At 40.2% G+C, this 23,946-nt stretch overlaps 1 protein-coding gene across 1 annotated transcript in view; it reads right to left on the minus strand.

Moving 5' to 3' along the window:
- The window catches only part of LOC126474392 (bile salt export pump-like), a gene marked incomplete at its 3' end in the record, with an annotated part of 66,416 nt that overhangs the window by 34,386 nt on the left and 8,084 nt on the right, over positions 1-23,946 (minus strand). The window contains exon 2 of the mRNA XM_050101860.1: positions 3,062-3,190. Within this exon, the coding sequence (XP_049957817.1) occupies positions 3,062-3,081 (20 nt within the window). The remainder of the gene's footprint in view (positions 1-3,061; positions 3,191-23,946) is intronic.

Raw genomic sequence — 23,946 nt, forward strand, 5'->3', positions numbered from 1 at the left:
TCTAGTACCATGGATGTTACTCCCTCGTGCCTTAGCATATGTCCTATCAAACTGTCCTTTCTTTTCCTACAGTTTTCCATATGTTCCTTTCTTCGACGATTCTGCGGAGAACCTCCTCATTCCTTATCGTCAGTCCACTTGACAACAGTTGTCTGTAACACCACATTTCTGGTCCGGTTTCCCCATTGTGACTACCATACAACGCTGTGCTCCAAATATATACTCTCAGAAATTTCTTCCTCGAGGCTTATATTTGAAACTAGCGCACTTCTCTTGGCAAGAAGTGCGCTCTTTGCTTGTGCTAATCTGCTTCTTATGTCTTTCTTGCTACATCCAGCCTGGGTTACTTTGCTTCCATAGTAGCAGAATTCCTTAATGTCGTCTCCTTCATTACCTCCAATTCTGATGTTAAGTTTCTCGCTGTTCTCATTTCTGCTGCATCTAACTACTTTTATCGTTTTTCAGTTTACTCTCAATCCATTTTCTATACTCATTAGCCTGTTCATTCCATTCAACATATCCTGTAATTCTTCTGAACTTTCAAAAAAAAAAAAAATGGCTCTGAGCACTATGGGACTTAACATCTGAGGTCATCAGTCTCCTAGAACTTAGAACTACTTAAACCTAACTAACCTAAGGACATCACACACACCCATGCCCGACGCAGGATTCGAACCTGCGACCGTAGCATCGCGCGGTTCCGGACTGAAGCGCCTAGAACCGCTCGGACACCACGGCCGGCTCTTCACTTTCACTGAGGATAGCAGTGTCATCAGCGAATCTCATCTTTCGCCCTGAATTTCAATTCCACTGTGGAACCTCTCTTGTAATTCTATCGTTGTGTCTTCGATCCGAACACTTCGTTCTTGATCTTCCAATATTATTGTTCCCTCTGAGTTCTTGTGCATACTACATATCCCTCGTCTTTCCTTGTAGCTTGTTCCTATTTTTTCTCAGAATTTCGAACATCTTGCACCATTTCGCACTGTGGAAAGCTTCCTCATATCGACAAATCCTTTGAGTGAATATTTATTTTTCTTCAGTCTGGCTCCCATTATCAAGCACCAAGTCAGACCTACCTCGCTGGTGCCATTACCTTCCCTAAAGTCAAACTGATCGTCTAACAGATCTTCAGTTTTGTTTCCCATTCTTCTGTATATTATTTTGTCTACAGCTTGGATAAGCGAGGTGTTAATGTGGTTGTGTGATAGTTTCCGCACCTCTTTGCCCTTTCTGTCTTAAGAACTGTGTGGATGATATTTTTCCGAAAGTGTGATGGTACGTCTCCAGTCTCATACACTTTCACACCAACTTCAGTAGTCGTTAGGTTACCAATTCACTGAATGATTTTAGAAATTCCGATGGAATCTCGTCGACCGATTCTGCTTTATTTTCAGTGTTCCGGAGCTCCTTTAAATTCTGATTTTACTATTAAATTCCCTGTGTCTTCCTTATCGATTCTAGTTTCTTCTTCTATCCAGTCATCAAAACTCTCCTACACTGAGGACTCGAATGCATTCTTTTTACGTATCCTCGCTTTCGTGTGTGTTTCACAGTGGAATTACCATAGCGGTCTTAATACTACCACCCACGCTTTTAATTCACCAAAGGATGTTTTGATTTTTCTGTATGCTCAGTTAGCTCTTCCGACAGTAGCATAAGTTTTTGTTCGATTTCTTCACATTTTTCCTGCAGTCATTTTGCCTTGACTGTCCTGCACTTCCTATTTAATTGATTCCTGGTTTATATTTCTGTATTCTTTACTTTCTCTGAAAATTTTTGTACTTTCTCCTTTCGTCAATCAGTCAACTATTTCCTGTGTCACCCAAGGCTTCTCAGAAGTTATCTGTCTTTTACCTGCATCTGACTGTTCAATGTTTGTGACTGTCCTTTTTAGAGACAGCCATTCCTCTTCAACTGAATTGCTAAGTATGATATTCTTCATGGCAGCATCCACATTCTTAGCGAATTTCAAATGAGTATTAACGTTCTTCGGTATCCATCCACACTTATTCTTCGGTACGACTGTCTTAAACTTCAACCTACTCATCATCATCACTAAATTGTGATCAGAGGCTATATCTGCTGCTGGGTATGGCTTACAAATCAATATCTGATTTCGGAGTCTCTTTCTCACCATGATGTTGGGTGGGGTTGTTTGAGGATGGAGACCAGACAGCGAGGTGATCGGTCTCATCGGATTAGGGAAGGACGGGGAAGGAAGACGGCCGTGCCCTTTCAAAGGAACTATCCCGGCATTTGCCTGGAGCGATTTAGGGAACTCACGGAAAAACCAAAATCAAGATGGCCGGACGCGGGATTCAACTGTCGTCCTCCCGAATGCGAATCCAGTGTGCTAACCACTGTCACCATGATGTAATCCAGCTAGAATCTTCTTGGGTTTTTCCAAGCTACAATCTGAAATTTTGTCTTTCTCTTTTCCTTTTCCTTCTAACCAGCCCATATTCTCTCGGAACCCTTTCTTCTATTCCTTCCCCTACAATTTCGTTCAGATTCCCCATGATTACTAGTTTTCATCTCCCTTTAGATACTGAATTTTCCATTCAACTTCCTCGTACATTCGACTCTAACGATGATTAATGAAACGCAAGACATTTCCTACCTTCATGGTACGAACGTTAACACAGAAACTCTGCTGTCACCCTGAATTTTGTGAAATACTTTGCATGTTTTGTCTGTAGTTTCTGGTAATATCTCATGGTCTGGTTTCGATATACTTGTTTTCGTACTGGTTAGACAAAGTTTACCTTATGGCAGGGAACTAGTTATAGCTAAAGCAGATAGATCCATGAAACTGAGTTTCTTTGTACGGTTTCTCTCTGTTCGTTGAAATCGTAAAATTATATAGAGTTTCTTTACTGTTTGCAACATTGACATAATGTATTTATCGAATACTTAAGTATAGAACGTAGGTCAAGTTAGATTAAAAATCATAAATTATCAAGCGTTTGTTCGAAAGTGCGCAGAGCTTACAATGTTGAGAATTTGTGAATTGGAATCTCTGCTTGTCTTTAACGTTGCGATGTATTTCGACACTCACGTTCTTATCGCGGCAGACATATTTTTCCTTGTGTTCCACACCAGAGGAAATTTCAGCTGAGAATATCTTTCTGTCCTTCTTCAATATGTGCCTTGAAGAGCTGCTTATTGGGCGTCAGCGGCGGCTGTACTGTAACGAGAAGAATTAAATCAAAATTATGTTCAGAAGCTTCAATCGAGGATATTAATACCAGTTGAGAGAGCTTTCTCAACCGTTACTGAACATGGTGACTATACAAAAATTTAGCAGTGATTTCTTAGTAACGTAATAGCGGAGATGGTTATTATTGACCCTGTGTCAAACAACTGTGATGAGACCGTGAGAAGAGCTGCTACGTATTATGGATAAATGCAGAAATGAAAGTAATTTTGAGGTTTCACCAAAGAGCTGTTACATATTCTATTATTCTTCAATGCCACGAAGGTGGTCGCTGGGCAGCCCAATGGACGTGTAGATAACATCAGTTTCAGGTTAAAATAAACAGTGGAGATCGCAAAAATATTTGTTTATTTACCAGTTTCGACTTACGATAAAGCCATCTTCAGAATTTTTGGCCCTGCAAGGGTAGGAACAGCAAAGATACTAACAGTACTATTACAAACGGCTTTAAAATGCGTGAAAATAAGATAGAGAAAAGTAGTAGCAAAATTTACAAACAGTACTTACTTATAACGCATGGCATCAAAAAAATAGAGAAATATTGTAGCGTTTACCGCTATGGCTGGTGCTGGAGGCTCCTGAGTTTTCTCCTGATACCGCGATCGCACTCTGTGACTGATAGCGTGTACCCCTATGGCTGGTGCTGGAGACTCCTCAGTTTTTCCTGATACCACCATCGCACACTGTGACTGATGGCTCCGCAGATGTGGACAGATTTGAAATTTTTACCATCACGATGCTGCGCTGTTGGTTGTTAATTAGCCGTTCGCCATTACCTCTCCTTCTCTTACCAGACAAGTACTGGTAATAACGATTTATTCCGCATGAAGATCCGAAGGAGCTACTTCTGTACCTACACCGCTGTATCGTCTTGAGCTGACGACCACGATATCAGAGGTGGGTGTCTGAAGCAGTAGTATTTACAAACATAATGTTACGTTATCCATAGCTCGTACCACAGTATTGTAAAAGCTTCAGGAAATCCCATTACAGTCTCAGCAACGTATGTCTTAGATCTTTAATATCCAAGTAAACGCATTCTTGGAATTGTCCACAGCGATTTAATTTCGAAAGTTTACTTAGACCATTCAGCCGTTTACTTCTTATCGAAGTATCGGTTTGTCTTTGTTTCCGCTAACGTTATTCTGCTACGGAATGGGTCTTTGTTGTTTCAGTTACTCTCGGATACGAGAAACGTATTTTGTATGAACGATCCGTATGAGCCATTTGGTAGCGAAAGTACTACCACAGTCGAGTTTTCGTAAATACCGAAAATGAAAAACTGTTTCTGCTATTCAGAGACACGAAATAGGTAGCTTCTAACTATGAACGCGGATAGTGGACTTTGAAAAGAGATGACTGCTAAATTTTCTTCGTAAGTAAGCGATGAATTCCGTCGCGCTCGATCATCCGATAAATCACCCTAAAGAACAGCGCTGAAGACAATACTTAATGTGCTTAGAAACATACCACTACAGAACAATGGATAAACGAAGCCGGGTAGTTGTAGCAGGGCAAACTGATTCTCAGTTTTTCGTGACCACTGAACTAAAGTTTAAGTCACCAGTCAATGAACACTCTTTAATCTCGTTTAGCTAATTTCTTTTATCGTTCAGCATTACACAGCGAGACTGACCGGGAAAAGAAAAGTATTTTGTGAGACAGGAGATATATCGCCAAGTTAACCTGCAAGTGTTCGTTGCAGTATCACAGCTGGTGATATGTTTTATTGTAAACCGGAACATTGGCTAGTACGTTCAAGGACGTTGTATACAAGAACTCTTCATCCTTAAGCATGCTGCAGAAACTTTCGTTTGGATTGACATTTTTCGTGTCGTGAACTTAATTTGTTGCTGTGCAACACAACAGGGCGATTAAATGCAGTGTTTTTCTCTCAGATGACGATTTGTTTCTTTTTATTTAGCTTTGTGCCATAGCTGCGTACGTTACGTTATACTTCTGTAAGAATGAGAAGCGTAAAATGGATCATCATCATCATCATTTAAGATTGATTACGCCTTTCAGCGTTCAGTCTGGAGCATAGCCCCCTTATAAAATTCCTCCGTGATCCCCTATTCAGTGCTAACATTGGTGTCTCTTCTGATGTTAAACCTATTACTTCAAAATCATTCTTAACCGAATCCAGGTACCTTCTCCTTGGTCTGCCACGACTCCTCCTACCCTCTACTGCTGAACCCATGAGTCTCTTGGGTAACCTTGCTTCTCCCATGCGTGTAACATGATCTCACTATCTAAGCCTGTTCGCCCTGACTGCTACATCTATAAAGTTCATTCCCAGTTTTTCTTTGATTTCCTCATTGTGGACACCCTCCTGCCATTGTTCCCATCTACTAGTACCTGCAATCATCCTGGCTACTTTCATATCCGTAACCTCAACCTTGTTGATAAGGTAACCTGAATCCACCCATCTTTCGCTCCCATACAACAAAGTTGGTCGAAAGATTGAACGGTGCACAGATAACTTAGTCTTGGTACTGACACACCGTTGGGTGGCTTGCGGAGTATCAATGTAGATGTAGATGTAGACTTCCTTCTTGCAGAAGAGAGTAGATCGTAGCTGAGCGCTCACTGCATTAGCTTTGCTACTCCTCGCTTCCAGTTCTTTCACTATGTTGCCATCCTGTGAGAATATGCATCCTAAGTACTTGAAACCGTCCACCTGTTCAAACTTTGTTCCTCCTATTTGGCACTCAATCCGTTTATATTTCTTTGCCACTGACATTACTTTCGTTTTGGAGATGCTAATCTTCATACCATAGTCCTTACATTTCTGATCTAGCTCTGAAATATTACTTTGCAAACTTTCAATCGAATCTGCCATCACAACTAAGTCATCCGCATATGCAAGACTGCTTATTTCGTGTTCACATATCTTAATCTCACCCAGCCAGTCTATTGTTTTCAACATATGATCCATAAATAATATGAACAACAGTGGAGAGAGGTTGCAGCCTTGTCTTACCCCTGAAACTACTCTGAACCATGAACTCAATTTACCGTCAACTCTAACTGCTGCCTGACTATCTATGGTGCTGGACGTTTTAGCTGTTAGTGACATTCGGGTAAGGGGTGAGAAAGAAGAGGAAGTGGGAGAGTACAAGGTCTACCTGTCAGGAGTCAAAGCAGGAATAGCACAATGGGGTGTAGGGCTTTACATCAGGAAAGAAATGGAACCCAGCGTAGTTGCAATAAGGTATGTAAACGAACGACTGATGTGGATAGATTTGACAGTGTCTAGCAAGAAAATTAGGATTGTGTCAGTATATTCGCATTGTGAAGGGAGAGATCAAGACAAGATGGATGTGTGATACAAATATATTCGAAAGTTGTTACAGACGAATGAAAATCTCTCCACGCCTATAACATAAATATAAAAGTTTCTGTGCGCTACAGAATATTGCACAAACACAGTTACAGTATACGCACAGTCAGATAAATACACCATGAAATAGGAGGGCCTGCATAGCAGCAACATGTCGTCTACGCATTTAATTAATTGTAACAGCGGCCACGCACATTAGATAAACAGATACTGCATAGAAGTCGAATTAAGGATAGTTCATGTCACTAAATGCGCCATATTAATCGAAATTTTCACGAAGAGCACTACAAACGACAGTGAGACGTAATTATTAATACTCAGAATGACTAAATGTCTAGAATTTACTCTGTACAGATCAAGAGGAGAAACTGAGTGAAAGAATATTATGTCTGTAATTCCAGAACACTCACAGTAATCCAGTTATAGACATATGACTGGATGGTGCAGAACCACCGAAGGCCAAATAACGAAAACTGTTAGCATATCTTTGCATGTATCGGATCTTTGAGGTAAAAAAAAGAGAGGTATCATTACGTCACAAACTTGGAGCCGATGTCCATCATCTTAAATAGCAGATTAGGTTCACCGCATTCATACCTCCATGTTTCACTGCGGCGATACTTCCCCGTGGAGTCACTGTGACGTACCAATGTCTGGTTTCCACACTCATCCGTGCTTTGAGTGGAAACGTAGATGATTCATCAGAAATGCCAGCTTGCGCTGTTTACTGGTGTGCGAATCGATCCGATCGTAATCTGAAGTTTAAAGGAATCACATTTCATTCTTAAGTGGAACAATTCAAACAATTTTTGTTTTAGATACATAAATTATTGCTGCATTGTTTACTTTTATCGTAGTGGTTTCATTTCTGTCATTTGACTTAAGATTTGCTTGACTTTACTCGCTGTCCGTTCGTTCTCTTCTTTCCGTGTTTTTCATTGCCTTCCAGATCGAAAATGCTGCGATACCCGAGCCGCGCTTTATCAACGATCTCGTCCCCACAAAACACATGGCTACGTAACCGCAATGATCGCTGGGGCAGCATCTGGTGTCCTAAATTCATCTCGCCGATAATTATTATTCACTGTTCACATTTTCTCCCGTTAGTACGTATGTTGGCTGTGCCTCCTTTCTGAAGAAGGCTTTGGCTGGAAAATAAGTGAACTCTCCTTTCGTCGTGCCTGCTTTGTGTTCGGTGTGTGAGGGGCAATCTATCTGTTTCACAGAATAGTGTTCAGTTTCACAGTACATTCCTCAAGAAATTCTTTGTAAATAATCCGCTGCACTTCAGCAGGAACGATGATGTACGTAATTACAACACCAGAAGGAAAAAATTAAACTCATTTCGCCACATTCAGATTATCTGTAGCACAAGTAGGGGTTCATAATGCTGCAATCAAAAGTGTTGATCAAAATGCCTAGCACACAACAAAATGAAATTTGAAACTAAACTGAAAACGTTTCTCTTTGATAACTCCTCCTGTTCCACCGAAGATTTATTCCTGAATGTGTAAATGGTGATAGGTAGGAGTTACTAACATCTGTCAGCCTTTAATTAAAAAATGTAAAAACTAATACGTTATCAGCGCATATTTACAAAAATTATGATGGACTCATTCCATATCATTACGATTTATCGTGCTAATGATACATGGAACAAGAAACTAAGTAACTAACTATTGGTATATCACAAAGCATGGTATAGACCTATATACTTTGAGTACCTGAAAATGAAATTCAAAAGTAATAGCAAGCAGATGATCAAAGTGGACGTACATTCTAATTGTGCTATGTTTGGTTATACCTGAAAAACTGAAAAATTTACTGACGGGAAATATTCTGGGAAAAAGGGCAAATACCAGGAAAAAAACCAACAGACTACTGTTGGAGAGGCAGGCCTCCATCTTGCACAGGTTTGGCTATTGTTACTAAAAAGTTACTCATATACATGTTAAAGCAAAATATCCATTTAAGGGGTCTTAAGCATTTGCGACCGTTCTCTTAATCACATTTATAGCATTCCAAAATGTTGGAAGACGTTTAAAAAATTACTTTTTTTTTACCCTGTAAGGTGCTATTATTGGCCACACGCTGAATGACACATCATAGATAACATTTCAAAGTGAGAATATGGGTAAACTACAGTGAGACTAATGCATTGACAATCTAATAAAACAAGAACTCTGTTCTGCATGGAGGTATAACTCTATGCAGTTCTCTTTCTTTGACACTTCGATAATCATTCACTGTATCGACATGCACGAGATAACGATAGCATGCCTTGCTTCTTTCCGCATTACACCAGTTTAAGGGCTAGCAAAGAACACGTAAGTAATTTTTTGCAAACGTGAACACTAAAAACGTAGTGGATACGAGGTACGAGTCTGAAGCTTAAAATGTAACGAACAAGAGGCTGTACCGATACCAGTAAGCAAAGAATCATTAGTTTCGGAGTTCCATCTTCATTTGCTATCGATACAAATACAGTAAAAGTGGAATTAGATGGATAACCAAATCATGCTTTTCACATCACTGTCTTCTGTTTCTGGTTATCCGAAATATAGCAGCAAAAAATAAGTTACGTCAACGAGGCCTAATGTGTTATATTACTAGAGAAAATGCACATTCAAGAACAAAAAACCGCTTTTGCCTTCCTGACACTACGTTATTCATGTAAGCTCTATAATTTTTCGTATTTAAAACAGTTGTTGTGCGCACACGAGAGAGATAATGAACGAGAAGCTATCGTAAACAGTAGTCTGCTAATGTTTTGGGCTACTTAAAATGGCGGCAGACCGCGCCCTCTCGTTTCAAAACAACGACGGCATTTAAGTCTTTAGTGTCAACTCCCATTTTTTTACCTCTATGTATCGAATATGGCGATTGTTTGTAATCTCTGGACCCCGGAATATAAACAATCGAATGATGCATCCGTGTCTAAGAGTTGTGTGTGTTGCTGAGTTCTCCACAGAAGTAAGTATCAGACATTAACATCCATATGAAGTTAAACTAAAATTAGTTTAATCAAATTACAATAATTTTTACGCCTAATATAAACTCTCTAAGCAATATACCAGAACAGATCTGGAAGTTCTCCTTTTTTAAATTCGTACTGTTTTTCGCTATCCCCGCTACATCTACAGGGCTTTTTCTACGGCAATCGCTTCGTGTTCTCTCCAATAAATAGTTGACGCTCTTGTGTAATTATCATTCCGATTTACGAGTACTACTGATACATACATGTACTGTTGTTGTCTCCACGTGAGCTGTGTAGCTAAATCCATTTTCCGATATTAGCTCGCGGTTCTAGGCGCGCAGTCCGGAACCGTGCGACTGCTAGGGTTGCAGGTTCGAATCCTGCCTCGGGCATGGATGTGTGTGATGTCCTTAGGTTAGTTAGGTTTAAGTAGTTCTAAGTTCTAGGGGACTGATGACCACAGCTGTTAAGTCCCATAGTGCTCAGAGCCATTTGAACCGATATTAGCTTCGACTTCTTTAAACAAAATATCACAACACGTATTCATTGGGGTTGGTTCATACCATGTGTCGTGGTCTCTAGTACATTTGTAGAGCAGTTCTTATGATTTTCTTACGGTTTCCTTCCGACAAACAGCTGGAGTTCTTCTTGTCAAACCCTTTTCACATTTTCCACTGAAAAGTACATACATCCTACACTTCGTATTGCAATCTCCACTTGAGCTGTATAACTGAAGCGTGGCCGGCCGGAGTGGCCGAGCGGTTCTAGGCGCTACAGTCTGGCACCGCGCGACCGCTACGGTCGCAGGTTCGAATCCTGCCTCAGGCATGGATGTGTGTGATGTCCTTAGGTTAGTTAGGTTTAAGTAGTTCTAAGTTCTAGGGGACTGATGACCTCAGAAGTTACGTCCCATCGTGCTCAGAGCCATTTGAACCATTTTTTGAAATGAAGTTGTTTTTTCGGACAATATGCCATGATTAATATAAGTAATTTTTTAGTTCGTACTGTGTGTGTATTGATGCCAATTTCAACGGCTGATCTTGCTATTTACGATACTCGATTCATTTTATTTACATGAAATGAGCCTCTTATCTGCTTGTGACTAATGATAATTGTAATTCGAACAATTTTTTCCCGACGTACTAAATTTTCGTAACATACATAAAATTCTCGTAGATCTCTTTAATGAAACTTGAAAAAGATCTAGAACTTAATTTGGAAAACTATGCAGATCCACAGGAATGTCACTATGTATATCTTACTGTCGCTGAACTCGGTTCCATACAGAATGATAGTCACATCTCTCTGTGCAATTGATTATTAACTGTGACAGATAGATCTGGCTTCAAGTACAATTCGCATTGTAGGGTCTGAAGTACGAAGCTGCCGTCGTCGTAGAAGCGATGACTGACGACTAAGCTGAACGGCGCTACGCTCTGACGTAAGCATCCAGCAGCGGTGGCGTATGGGCGTGTCTACGCCGCCGTCTCTCATTCGTTGTGTATTTTTTGGCAATATGCCAAGATTTATTTCATATAAATAATTTTCCAGTTCTTACTATGTGTATTCATGCCCATTTCAACGGTTGACCTTGTTTTTTACGACCCTGTCCTCACTTGTGGTTGCGTCGTCAGGAACCAACTTTGACATGGAACCCCGTTCTTCGGACGACACCACAAAAACTGTGTTATATGTGTTTAATAATATCACCAATGTTATTCACATACTGTGAGGTTTTCACATCGTTACTGATCAAAGTATCGCCATTTCCTCTTTATCCATAATTTGTTGCAAAAATTGTAATGTTTTCTAGCATCTAGCAAATTTTCGAAGTAGTAACTACTAGATACAGTCCGAATTAACACACTCCCCACCAAGCAGGGTAACGCTTAGCCTGTCACGTAACTTTTTAACACAGATGCGTTTAACAGAATTGCCGGCCGGTGTGGCCGTGCGGTTAAAGGCGCTTCAGTCTGGAACCGCGTGACCGCCACGGTCGCAGGTTCGAGTCCTGCCTCGGGCATGGATGTGTGTGATGTCCTTAGGTTAGTTAGGTTTAATTAGTTCTAAGTTCTAGGCGACTGATGACCTTAGAAGTTAACTCGCATAGTGCTCAGAGCCATTTGAACCATTTTTTTTGTTTAACAGAATTACTTTGTAGTTTCGGAAATCATGGTAAAACAGTGCATCCATGCAGGCCGGTTACACAGTGCTTTCGTGTTTGGAATCCACTCTCTAAACATATGGTAGTCGAAGAGACGTTATCTCTAATCTTCCTTTCTTGCTATATTCAACAATGACAGTTGTACAGAATGTGTTTTAAGTTTCCCATTATCCTCCCGAACAGTACGATTATAGATCTTGGAAATGTGTTTGAGTAATAGTGCATGTATCCCTTGTCACCCGTGCTGCAATTTCTTGTGGATAAATTTCACGTTTCCAGAATGAGATTGTCACTCTGCAGCGGAGTGTGCGCTGATATGAAACTTCCTGGCAGATTAAAACTGTGTGCCCGACCGAGACTCGAACTCGGGACCTTTACCTTTCGCGGGCAAGTGCTCTACCAACTGAGTTACCGAAGCACGACTCACTTCCGGCACTCACAGCTTTACTTCTGCGAGTACCTCGTCTCCTACCTTCCAAACTTTACAGAAGCTCTCCTGTGAACCTTGCAGAACTAGCACTCCTGAAAGAAAGGATATAGCGGAGACATGGCTAGCCACAGCCTGGGGGATGTTTCCAGAATGAGATTTTCACTCTGCAGCGGAGTGTGCGCTGATATGAAACTTCCTGGCAAATTAAAACTGTGTGCCCGACCGAGACTCGAACTCGGGACCTTTGCCTTTCGCGGGCAAGTGCTCTACCAACTGAGCTACCGAAGCACGACTCACAGCTTTACTTCTGCCAGTACCTCGTCTCCTACCTTCCAAACTTTACAGAAGCTCTCCTACGAACCTTGCAGAACTAGCACTCCTGAAAGAAAGGATATAGCGGAGACTCGGTCGGGCACACAGTTTTAATCTGCCAGGAAGTTTCAAATTTCACGTTATTAATCAAAAATATTTCATTTACGCTTTGAAAATGATGATTTTGGTTTACCAGACTTCTGTAAGTACACAATTTTGTGCACACGTCTACCTAAGTCGGAGGCAAACATATTTACCTGTGTAACCCAGCTGTTCTGCTCAGTTTTACTATACAAATGTACTGTTCGGGTCAATATGGCCCGACATAATTAAATGCTGAAAAAAACTTGTACTCACACGTATTTTTCGTACAGTTGTAAGCTATCGACATTGTTGCTATATTACAGTATGTTGTTAATGATCATAGCGATATTAATAAATGTAACAATAATGATGATGATGATAATATGATAATAATAATAATACACAGAACGTCAGTAAAGAAAATTTATTAATTCAATATTCATGCAGGGTATATTAGGAACAACAGAAATTTCCACCAAAAACTCATTCTCATCAACCATCTGTCCATCCGCCCATATCCCTTTCTTTCCTTCTTACTGCAGTTCGGACACAACACAAGTAGGTGACGTGTGTTTTGCATTCATGTTTATTTCACTTTCCCCACATGATTGTTTTATTATCATTGTTTGAAGGACAGAACATACTGCGTGCATGTTTAGTAGAGTTTCTTGTTGTTACTGATTTAGCCACACCTGCCACTCCTTCAGGATCTTGGATGCTGCTGAGCATTCCCAAAGAGTATTCTGTTCTTGGAAAATGCTTCCTGTATGCAATGTGCTCTGCAACCAGTGACTTCCCAAGTGCCTCCAAAAATATTCTTCTTCTAGTCAATTTTCTTTCATTTCAGTTAGGGTGCATTATAAGCAGCAACATCAAGAATAGTGTAGAAAACTATCATGGGCCATCTATCGGATTTTCGTTTACATGTATATGTACCTGTTTACTGATCGAATGTGTCTGCAGCCACTTTAGTTGAATTATAATCTAAACTCATTTTTGGCTGCTTATCAGCTCTGTTACTCATTTCCCCAACATGGTGGAGAGTACTCAATAGTACAACACGCTTATTTCTCTTAGGAATATAACTGACCACCGTAATGTCATTTGTGAAGTAAAATGAAGAGCTATGAACCTCCTTGTGGGTCATATTTTGTGGAAGCTCTGGCTTATTTTTACATATGGTTCCGAACATTATTAGTTTCCTTTTCAGGAGCAGTTGTCCCAAATTGTTATGATGTAAAAAGATTTTCATATATTATATTATAACCTCTCAAATCAGATGTAAGATCAGCAATTACTCTCATTCCCTGATTTTTTTTTCAGGTGCCGCTCCATTGGGTTTTCAGTACGTACCAAGATTTGCTGTCAGACGAGTCCATATCTTGATCCCATATTTTGCCGGTTTGTTTGGGTATGTACTGCTTGAATGGACAGCGTCCTCTAAATGCTACCAGCTTCTCGTCGACGGTCATATTTTACCCTGGATTATACAGTTTAAGACGGACTTCTAATCAATTCTCCCAGATACATCGAATTTCGGCGAGTATATCAGTACGTCGTCTTTCTTCTCTGTGGATTTCATATCAAATCGCAAGACGTGCGAGATTTTACAGAACGTTTCTAGGGACATGGCTGTATGTTCCACCCAGTATCATTATCCCACAAACCTTCTGTAGATTCCCCATGTGATCGATATACACCTGCAATGAATAGAAGTCCTAGGTATGCATAAAAAAGAGAAACATCAGTGTTTGTCCATTGTTTACTATAAACTCGTTGTCCATCAATATTTGACATCTCTATTATTTAATTCTGAGGTGCTGTAGAAAATGAACGTTTTACATCACTTATTCTGCTACGTGGTACCTGATAACTCCAGGGGTACTCTTGATGACATTCAAAGCGCTTAGGCAGCCGTATTGGGCTGATTGTTGCAGCTGCCGTTCTGTGTTCCCGATCATAGAAATAGAAGTCCTTATATTACTTTGAACAGGCTGTGGACTGTCGTCTGTGGCGTCAGAACACTCGTATTCCGATGAACTATTAACATGAACTTCAAACTCGGAAAGTGCTCCTTCGTCTGTTAAGCTAATTCTTCCCACTCAGCGTCAGGCAATGATGTAATCACCATGATGTCACAATTCAGACTGATGACAAACGATAGAGAAACAATGCATAATTCGAACAGCTGACAAGTCGCAATGACAAGTCCATTGTTGTAAACGGAGCTCCTTTGTTGACTTGTTGAATGTTGAGAGTAGTATGAACAATGAGAGTCATTACTACTGTAAAATATGAGACAACCAGAAGGTATCTAAAGTAATCAGATTAATGCCGAATCACAATGAGCCGCATGTTAGGCATGTATCTCTACGGTTTGAGACCAGATGATATTTTAAAAATTTTTTAACCACATATTGCCCTCGCATTTTCAGACAACGTCACCAAATTTCGTAAAGTTATTTTGAGATTTAAATAATAAGAAACGAAATTTATAACCAATTCGGGTCATACAGACCCGAACAGAACAGCAGGGTTAACATCAACTGTCTCTTGTAAATGGAGTACAGTCAGAAGCTGACTGCGATATTAGTGTGCCTCGCTACTTGCAAATATGCAATTAAACTGCTGGAACTCAGCTGTGCGGACCAACTACTACGATTCTTGATGTGTTATTCACGGCTCGCTCAGTGTACTGCAACAAATAGTTCCAACAGTTTTTTTTTTCGCTTCGTTATTTATTAGCCGGCCGGCGCTTCAGTCTGGAACCGCGCGACCGCTACGGCCGCAGGTTCATGGATGTGTGTGATGTCCTTAGGTTAGTTAGGTTTAAGTAGTTCTAAGTTCTAGGGGACTGATGATCTCAGTGCTCAGAGCCATTTGAACCGTTTGAACCTTATTTACTCAGTTCGATAGGCAGTTGTCACCCAACCTAAGCCGTCAACAGTTAGTAATATTCGACATTGCATTTCTCTATCAGATTTAATAGTGTATTCATTCTACAAACAACTTTTACTTTACTACGTGAGTACTTAATAATCAACTATCATTAATAGAGGAACTCAGATCTAGATTTTTATCTTATTTCCATATTTGCTGTAGCTGCATCGTTTTGGTTAAAACATGTAATGACTGCGTAATCGATGTGGCTTTCTGTCTTAAGATTACTTCCATATTACACATAGTAAGTTGACTATAACAGACAATTTTTGGTTTATTTAGGTTTTTGCAGATTATCCGGCGTCCTATGGATTGTTTTTGAAAGATAATTTCCAGATGGTCTGTGTTCTGCGAACGTAACCTTCGCTTCAGTTACGATGAGACCATCTTTAATGTGTTGAAAAACTGTAAACTATCAAACTAACTAGTGACGTATTGACATTCCCGTTCGCTGTCCTAGAATGGAAGCAGATACCGTTTGAGGTCTACTTCCTGCTATCCTCCTAGGAAGTTCCACTGACTACTGCTTGTTTTCCTGGCGTTTCACCAGTACCAGATACTGTCATTGTTGAAGACGTGCTCTCCATTCGTGGTGGACGGTTAGTCTTTGACAATATCAGATGCTCTTGCTTGAAAGAGACAAGGAAGTTGAACAACTGTTGGATGAAGCTTACGAGAAGACTCAATATGCAGCATATCAAGAGACAGGCACAAGAATTTGGCTTTACATCTTTAATGTTTATACTGGACAAGCAGTAAGTTAAGAAAGTTCATATTAATCATACGTACTGTAGTATCACCGTATTTAACTCTAACAGCTTCTTGCAGGTGTCGATAATTGTGTAAGACCTGTAATTAGTAGATGTTCACGCTAAAAATATCCTAATAGAATTTCGTCAATCCTGTCCACAACTTGTCGTAATAATCACCAAATAACGAAACTGGATTTGGTTTTCTACAGAATGACATATCAAGAAGTCACAATGACAGCTGGTAATGAAATTATGGTAACCTATAGAAATAAGAGCCAGCACACAGCGATGCAGACGAATACGTTAGAAGGATAAACATTGAGCTACCCAAACGAGGGATGTATTTAAGAAGGAAAAGAAGCATTTTGGTGGTACCTATCGATTACTATGCTCACAATGGCTTCAATAACTATTCACTTGTGTTAATTTTCTAAAGAGGAGTTAGGTGCCCACTATAGAATGCTGTGCTTTGTATTCAGGTTTTCTTTAACACTGTTTGGAAACATAGTTCTCTCTTTCCCATCATAAGCGGAATACAACATATTGCTGCCCTCCTCGCCGGGAGCAAATTTGTTTGGTAGGAATTCATGTAAAACTTAGCTATAGCAACAGGAAAAAATGGCACTGCCTGGGGAAAATAATCTGTACATCACAATTATTGCTACTTTGAATTAATCACATAGCTTAATAATTGCGGCATCGCAGAATTAGGTTCAGAAAACGACTCTCATATGCAAATTATATATTCCTATTGACAATGGAAAAGACATATGTTTCTTTACTTTTCCGTAGATAACTTCGAAAGACAATAAGGTTATTCTCTAGGGACTTAAGAACAGAGGGTCTGTTACTTGTAATGGGCGGCATATCAGGTATTTACTTGTCACGTTACTCTCTATAGTTAATCTAATATTGTCCTCGAGATACCTGGGGAAACGATATGTAGGGCATTGTAGTGTATTTCTAGTTTCATCACTTGAAGGTGGTTCTTGAAACTTTCTAAGGAGGCTTTATCGGAATTGTTTACATCTATCTTCAGGCAGCTTCCGGTTCAGTTTTTTCAGCAGCTCCATGATTTTCCCATGGGTCAGTTTACATGCGAGAATTCGTGCTGTTCTTCCCCGTGTGCGTTCAATATCGCCTTTTAGTTCTGTTGGGTACGGGTCCCAAACCATTGAGAAATATTGTGGGATGGGTCACACGTGTGTTTTGTAAGCAATCTCCACTTTAAACTATTTGCTGAATATTAAACTGTGTCACATAAATGCCATCAAGTCTCCTTTTTTATGACGACACACAACTACACAGATCACAATAAAGAGCAACTGCTAGCTGGGCAATAGGGAACAAGGTCATTATTACTCAGCAAAGTCAATAAACTGGGTCGCATGACAACGAGGATAGGCGTGCTAACTGGTGGTGCGTGTTATTGTTGTGGGGTGTAAGCATAGCACGTTAACACACACTGCGTTAAAGGACAAATGAGACGACTTACTGTCAGGCTTACAAAGATTTCAGGCGACCAGAAGAATAGAATTCCGATATAAAAGACGACAGAATACACTTAAATAAAAAAAAAAAACTGAGTACATCGTTTGTAAAATATGGAGTGGGGAGTGCCACGCCGTGATCGTGGAATTTCATTTTCTCCAGTTTTATCTTTACTGGAATCCGAAAGAGCTTAGCCGAATTTTCAAGACGATGCTACATACCTCTCCCTTTCATGAATTAAAAATATCGCTAGCATTTGCTGTGGTAACAGATGAATAATGGACGGCGAATATTAATATTTCATTATAACAGATGCCATGTATTAAACGATGACTTCACTATGATTCGCTTCCGGATCTGCAGAAGGCAATTGCGCGATTATTGATGCTGAACTTCGTGTTACTGTCATAATTGACCAGACACTGCCAGCGAAATAATGTGAGTAGCAGAATAAAAGTGTGTCCAAATATTTTTCTTGTAGCAGTTTGGCTTTCTCGTGATAACAGTGGGATGTATGCGGTTTACCGCCAGCTCTCTCTTTCTAGGATGTGAATGCGGCGGTGTGGTCTGTTTGGCAGTGCGACACATTTCCTAAACGGCTAACATAAACGTAAGGGTAATTATCACAATGATATTTTCACGGAAAAAGGAATGTTTAAAAGAACTATTTCCCTCCAGTCCGATGACAGGTTAGCATTCTTCTGGTGAAGGAGGCACTCACTCTCTTCGTGTGACAAAGTAATGAACATGTATAGCGTATTGTTAGCTGCAGTTCACAGTGACTAATATTAATAGTACCTCGTAAAACAACCGAATCATGTGGTCCTATAACGATTCCATCAGCGGGCTTCTATTAGAAAACCTTCGGAACCTTGCCACTTATCCAGCAATGGCGATTCAGTTTGCACGAAAAGTGAGGTCTGTCTTGACTACTACAATGAACAATGAAGCCATCCTGTACAAACATATCTATACATTTTAAAGGACAACATTGCACTTTGCTTTCAGACATCAAATGCTTATAGGAGTTTGCAGTTGTTTATACAGAAGGGACCATAAATCTGATGTATACAGCAACTGAAGGTGACGTCTAATACATGATTTTTAAATTTACAAAGGTGCAAGAGTACTATATTGTTTCGCCTAAAAACGGCCTGAAGGCTGAAATTGTGATCGTGAAATCTGTGGTTTTTACAACGGCAACAGTGGCTTCCTTTACAAAGATTGATGTAATTATGAAACGTACTTAGGAAAAGAAAATCAGTATTTGCATTGTCCAAATCGACTTCTTTCACCCATTTTTGATTATTTTTTGTGAGGGTTTAAGATAGGATGGAAAATCTAGATAGAAGCCTATGCTCAGATGATTTTTCGCTGGAATTGCTCCTTGACAACTCCGTTCTTTAATAGCCTGAGGGCTTTTTGTAGAAACGTGAATCTATTGTTTACCGTAAAAATCTTTGTTTGACATATTCCTTTCGTCAATGAACAGAACGTTTTCGGTCCTTTAACAAACAAAAGCAAACTTTGTAATGTCTTACGTATGATAGTAATTCCTTAATAAGAATCCTTTATTTCCTCAGAATTGCTGCCCTCTCCATTGTTATGTAGCGCGAATGACCAGTCTCTCCTCGTCTGTAGTATAGATAATTTTGCATTACCATCTGTTTTCAGCATATCTCTAAGAACGTATCACTAAATACGTTCTTTATACTTGGTCAACACTTCCGTCTGTTGTACACGGGTAGAGTGCACTGCTACGTTTAACGATCACAGTTTCAGTCTTCAGGCCGTTTCTAGGCGAAACAATATAGTACGTAGTCGTCGCTCGAGAAAGATTGCGTTGCACTGTTATCGACTCGTGCAGAGCAGCAGGTCCGCCACGCCCACTTTGTGTCAAAGGTCAAGCAGAACAGCCTATGGAGGCGTAGGACATTTTGTGCTTCCAAACTTAATACATTGTTTTCAGTCTTCATTAAATGGTCACACATTTTGCTAGCAACGTAAGTCGTTCTAACCTCGCAGTTCCATAAATTGTTCATACAGTATATCACTTATTTAGTTTGTGATTCTTCAGATTTGTCTCCAAAATTTCCATCTAGCAGTTATTTTGTGTCTAGGAAAGTGAGACAGATTGGTAATTATTAGTTCAAGTACAAATTGTTCAAAACTATTCGATACATTCCAATGTTTTCAACCCTACATTTGCAATGAAACCATATTACAGGCTGTCTCAAGGCTTTATGGCGAAGACTAAAAGGACAACAGCGGATCCTAACTTATTTTTAGTTCAGAAATCAACAGTCGGAAATGTTTATTTCAGGTTGTATGAGATGCCGAATCAGCAATGTGTGAGAGTCAAGTGTTCGTAAAATACTTACGCTTCGTAATAAACAGTTAACAGCCATTGGTGGGATACCTTGAAAATAATACCCATTCGTCAGCGATGTGTATACGGTAGACTTAATGCACTGTTTGAGGTGTAAGACTCGTTGTTGGAGATGAAACATTAATTATTACAGGAAGTTGCAGGCAAGCATTTACTTACGGCGCAGCAAATGGAAAGTATCCAGAAAGCCGAATAACTGTGAAAAGCGTCTGCAAATTTTGGGCAGTCTGCTTTCGTTAGATTAAAGGTTACATTTCCGATTGTTTCAGACAACGTAAGAGTTTTTAAGGATAAAGAAATGACTGACGTCTACTGGCAGCCCCGGATCTACAATATTTCCGAACCGGGCACAAACTTGACAATAGCCAAAAATAAAATCGATTTTTCAATAATATGTTCATTTTGTAGCGCAAATCTTTCTGAAGAGTTTCATATGTAAAACATGTATGGCCGAGGAAATGTGAGACATGTTATTTGGTCATAAGTACGAAAAAGTTCAGTGCCACGCCCCTACACAGCATTCTTCTATCTCACATCACTGTGTTTCGCTCTGTGGAATTCAGATGTGCGTATTTTGTAGGGGAGCCCACCAAACCTATATGCAGGACAGTGGAAATTAAAATGACCTGTGATGCCTCTCCTGATCCGAGTCGGCCGGTCTGGCATCATACCCCTCTTAAAAAAACTCAAATACTGGGTGGGATTATTTGTGGCCCGGAGAAAAAGAATTCTTCAGAAAGTTTGCACTCTTTATTGCTTATTAGCTAATAACTTAATCTTTTGTGTGACATAAAATTAAATATAGGAAACATAGAACCAGCGAAGACAAGAGACAAACGAGACAGTACACATTTCTTCAATTCTAAGGTCTCAGCATTTTTTCCTCTCTAATCTTGCTACAACTTTACACGACGTGGCTTTCCTTTCTGCAAATGGATCTATTAGCTCTTCGAAGTTCGTGAAACGTTTTGCTACATTAAAACTCAAAATATCGTTGCCTAATACTGAAAAAGCTGTTAATATGAATAGTAAGCAAGACTGGTGTGGTTGCTCGATTTGATTACGTCTATTTTGTCACTTTCTGTTACATAAAACGAAATATGCCTTTCTAACATTGGAGCAATTGGGGCCCAGTCCAAATAAGAGAGACTGTTTTAGCACAGACGGTCATCGTTATCTACCTCATTCACATAAATAATACGACACAATATAATTCACGAAGTACCAATATCAAATGCTTTTTAGGCCTACTACAAGCAAAAAGTTTTATGTTAGGAAATAGTTTCAGTTTCCATTCATATACCCCAGTTTCTCTAGCATGAGATCCAAAAGTACTATTAGTACGAAACTTTTGTACAAATTTGGAATCGTCCTATTCTTCCATATAGTTTGTGTCATGTCCCCGTATCTTCTCCTTTCTCGTTCTAACGAACTATCTTTTTAATTCTATAACTGTTCCTGCATTTATCAAAACGTATTCTCAGGTTAACTTCGCTAACCCTGCCAGAATCACCGGCACGGTTACCCTGCGTTTATATCCCGGTTTGGCGTTAATACGTATTCGTACAACGCGTTTTCCGCACTGTTCTGAGTAGAGATGGGCAAACTGGTTCATCCTTTGCAAATAGGTCACTGGTGATCGCCTTTTTTTTGGGAACTGTTCATTTTTACTCGTTCACCCTTCCTTTGTGGATTGTATATGGTTGTTAGGAAAGATTTAAAATTAGTAGCATATATGACTGAAGGATGGAAGGCGCCAAAGTGGGGGCGGGTATTTGCCTCCCCCTGGCGTACAGAGTTCTTATTCATTACATAACTCTCACACACTCGTAGAAGTAATTTCCGTGATTCTGCAAAACCTCTCGTTTAGCCAACTGTGGCGTTATGCGGCTGATCGCAGTGAAATAATATAACATGGTGCACGAAAAACCGGCCCCAAGTACAGACTGCCCGCTAATTACACACGATTTGTTGACCACTACGAGCATAATAGATAAACATGTAATAATTAGGTAGTAAAGAAATAACAAATAAGCTAATGCAAACAGCAACTTCGAAACAATAGATAACGATTGGTGGGCGACAGTGATCAGTTTAGTACTCGGGTCGATTTTTCGTGCCCACCCTGCACCACTGAAATAATATTGTAGACGTTACAATATTCTCTTTACAAGATATGAGACCAAACACTCGATTATGGAGCGTGGACTTCATCCGTTGTTAAATCGGTCTGCCTTCCATAACAGTGAACATGCTGTTTTACCTTAGATTAAAAAAAGAAGAAGGGAAATGGCCACTCGTGTGTGCAGTGCCGACTTCCCTTGCATGTGTCATAACAACAGTATGTCTTGTATAGTTAATCGAGAAAATGAAGTACGCTGATATGCCCTTTTGTTACCTGGAAAGATGTATGTATTACTCACAACGTATTTTTATGTAATTTACGTAATTATGAAATACATTTTAATAACCGGTCGTGGACGCTGAGGCCGGCCGGAGTGGCCGTGCGGTTCTAGGCGCTACAGTCTGGAACCGAGCGACCGCTACGGTCGCAGGTTCGAATCCTGCCTCGGGCATCGATGTGTGTGATGTCCTTAGGTTAGTTAGGCTTAATTAGTTCTAAGTTCTAGGCGACTGATGACCTCAGAAGTTAAGTCGCATAGTGCTCAGAGCCATTTGAACCATTTCATGTTTTGTGGACGCTGAATAGAATACGAAAAGAACCAGAAGTACAGAGTTCAAGGAAGGTTTGCAACAGATCTAGAATGGGCGTGCGCAGCGAACTATACGAACAACCACTCGATAGTTAACTAAATAGGAGCAGTCCACGAGTGGCCATTCGAAGGAGTAGTCAGGCCGAGGGAGACCGAGGCAGAGACAGGGGTGAGATCGAGGCAGGAACGAGACCGGCCGACGTGCCGTTGCGGGAACGAGACCGACCCCTTTTCCCGTTCCTGGGCACTATAAGTAGAAAGCCGCGACCGAAGTGAACTATGAAATACCGTTCCTTACAATTCGTTCCTCGCTCCTTCCGTTCATCTTGGGACCCGTTATTTCGCGAACGACCCATCTCTACTTCTGAGAACAGAAATTAAGCGGCTGCTAACTGGTGACAGTACAAGCACTCTGAAAAAAGTTTTCTGTCAAAATTTCACTTTTTGGATTCATCGAGAATCTTTCTAACCTGTTATTCCCATTAATCGTTTGTTTTCACTCTGGTACTCTGAATCTGTGGATTTCGCTAATAATCATAACAACGCTTATCATCTCCTTTTGTCTGCCGGAAAGTTATTTTTATTTCTAGTTGCGACTCGGATTCCACTGGCACAGACGTTTACATACACTATGGACGCGTTCAAAACTCAACTTACGATTCGTTCAAAAATCAACTTAGAATGTGTTCAAAAATTTCCAAGTACCAATAGGGAAGTATTTCAAAGTCACATGAATAATTTATAAACCAACACGGACTGGATGCTAGGCACTTTGTGAAACAAGGTATTTTTCTAGAATATGGTTTTGGCGCCCACATGAAATTTCCTCCCTTGGCAGGTACTCCGGTTTGCCCCCCCCCCTCTCTCTACCCCCTCCCCCCCTAGTCGCGGGCCTGTCTATTGGTAGACGGTGTTCGTAAACGGGAAGCTTATCGCACCTCTTTTTTGTCTCTAAGAGATCCTAGTAGTTATGGGAATCGGCAAGCTGCCTTCAAAATCCCGTCACTTAGCATTCAGCGTAAAACGAGATATCTTTGATTCTCTGAACACACACAGCATACTCTTCAACTTTTCATACACAGCATACTCTTCAGCTGTATAACATTTGGCCAGAGAAGCCAAAGGTTGTT

Source organism: Schistocerca serialis, chromosome 4, assembly GCF_023864345.2.
Source record: "Schistocerca serialis cubense isolate TAMUIC-IGC-003099 chromosome 4, iqSchSeri2.2, whole genome shotgun sequence".
Lineage (NCBI taxonomy): Eukaryota > Metazoa > Arthropoda > Insecta > Orthoptera > Acrididae > Schistocerca > Schistocerca serialis.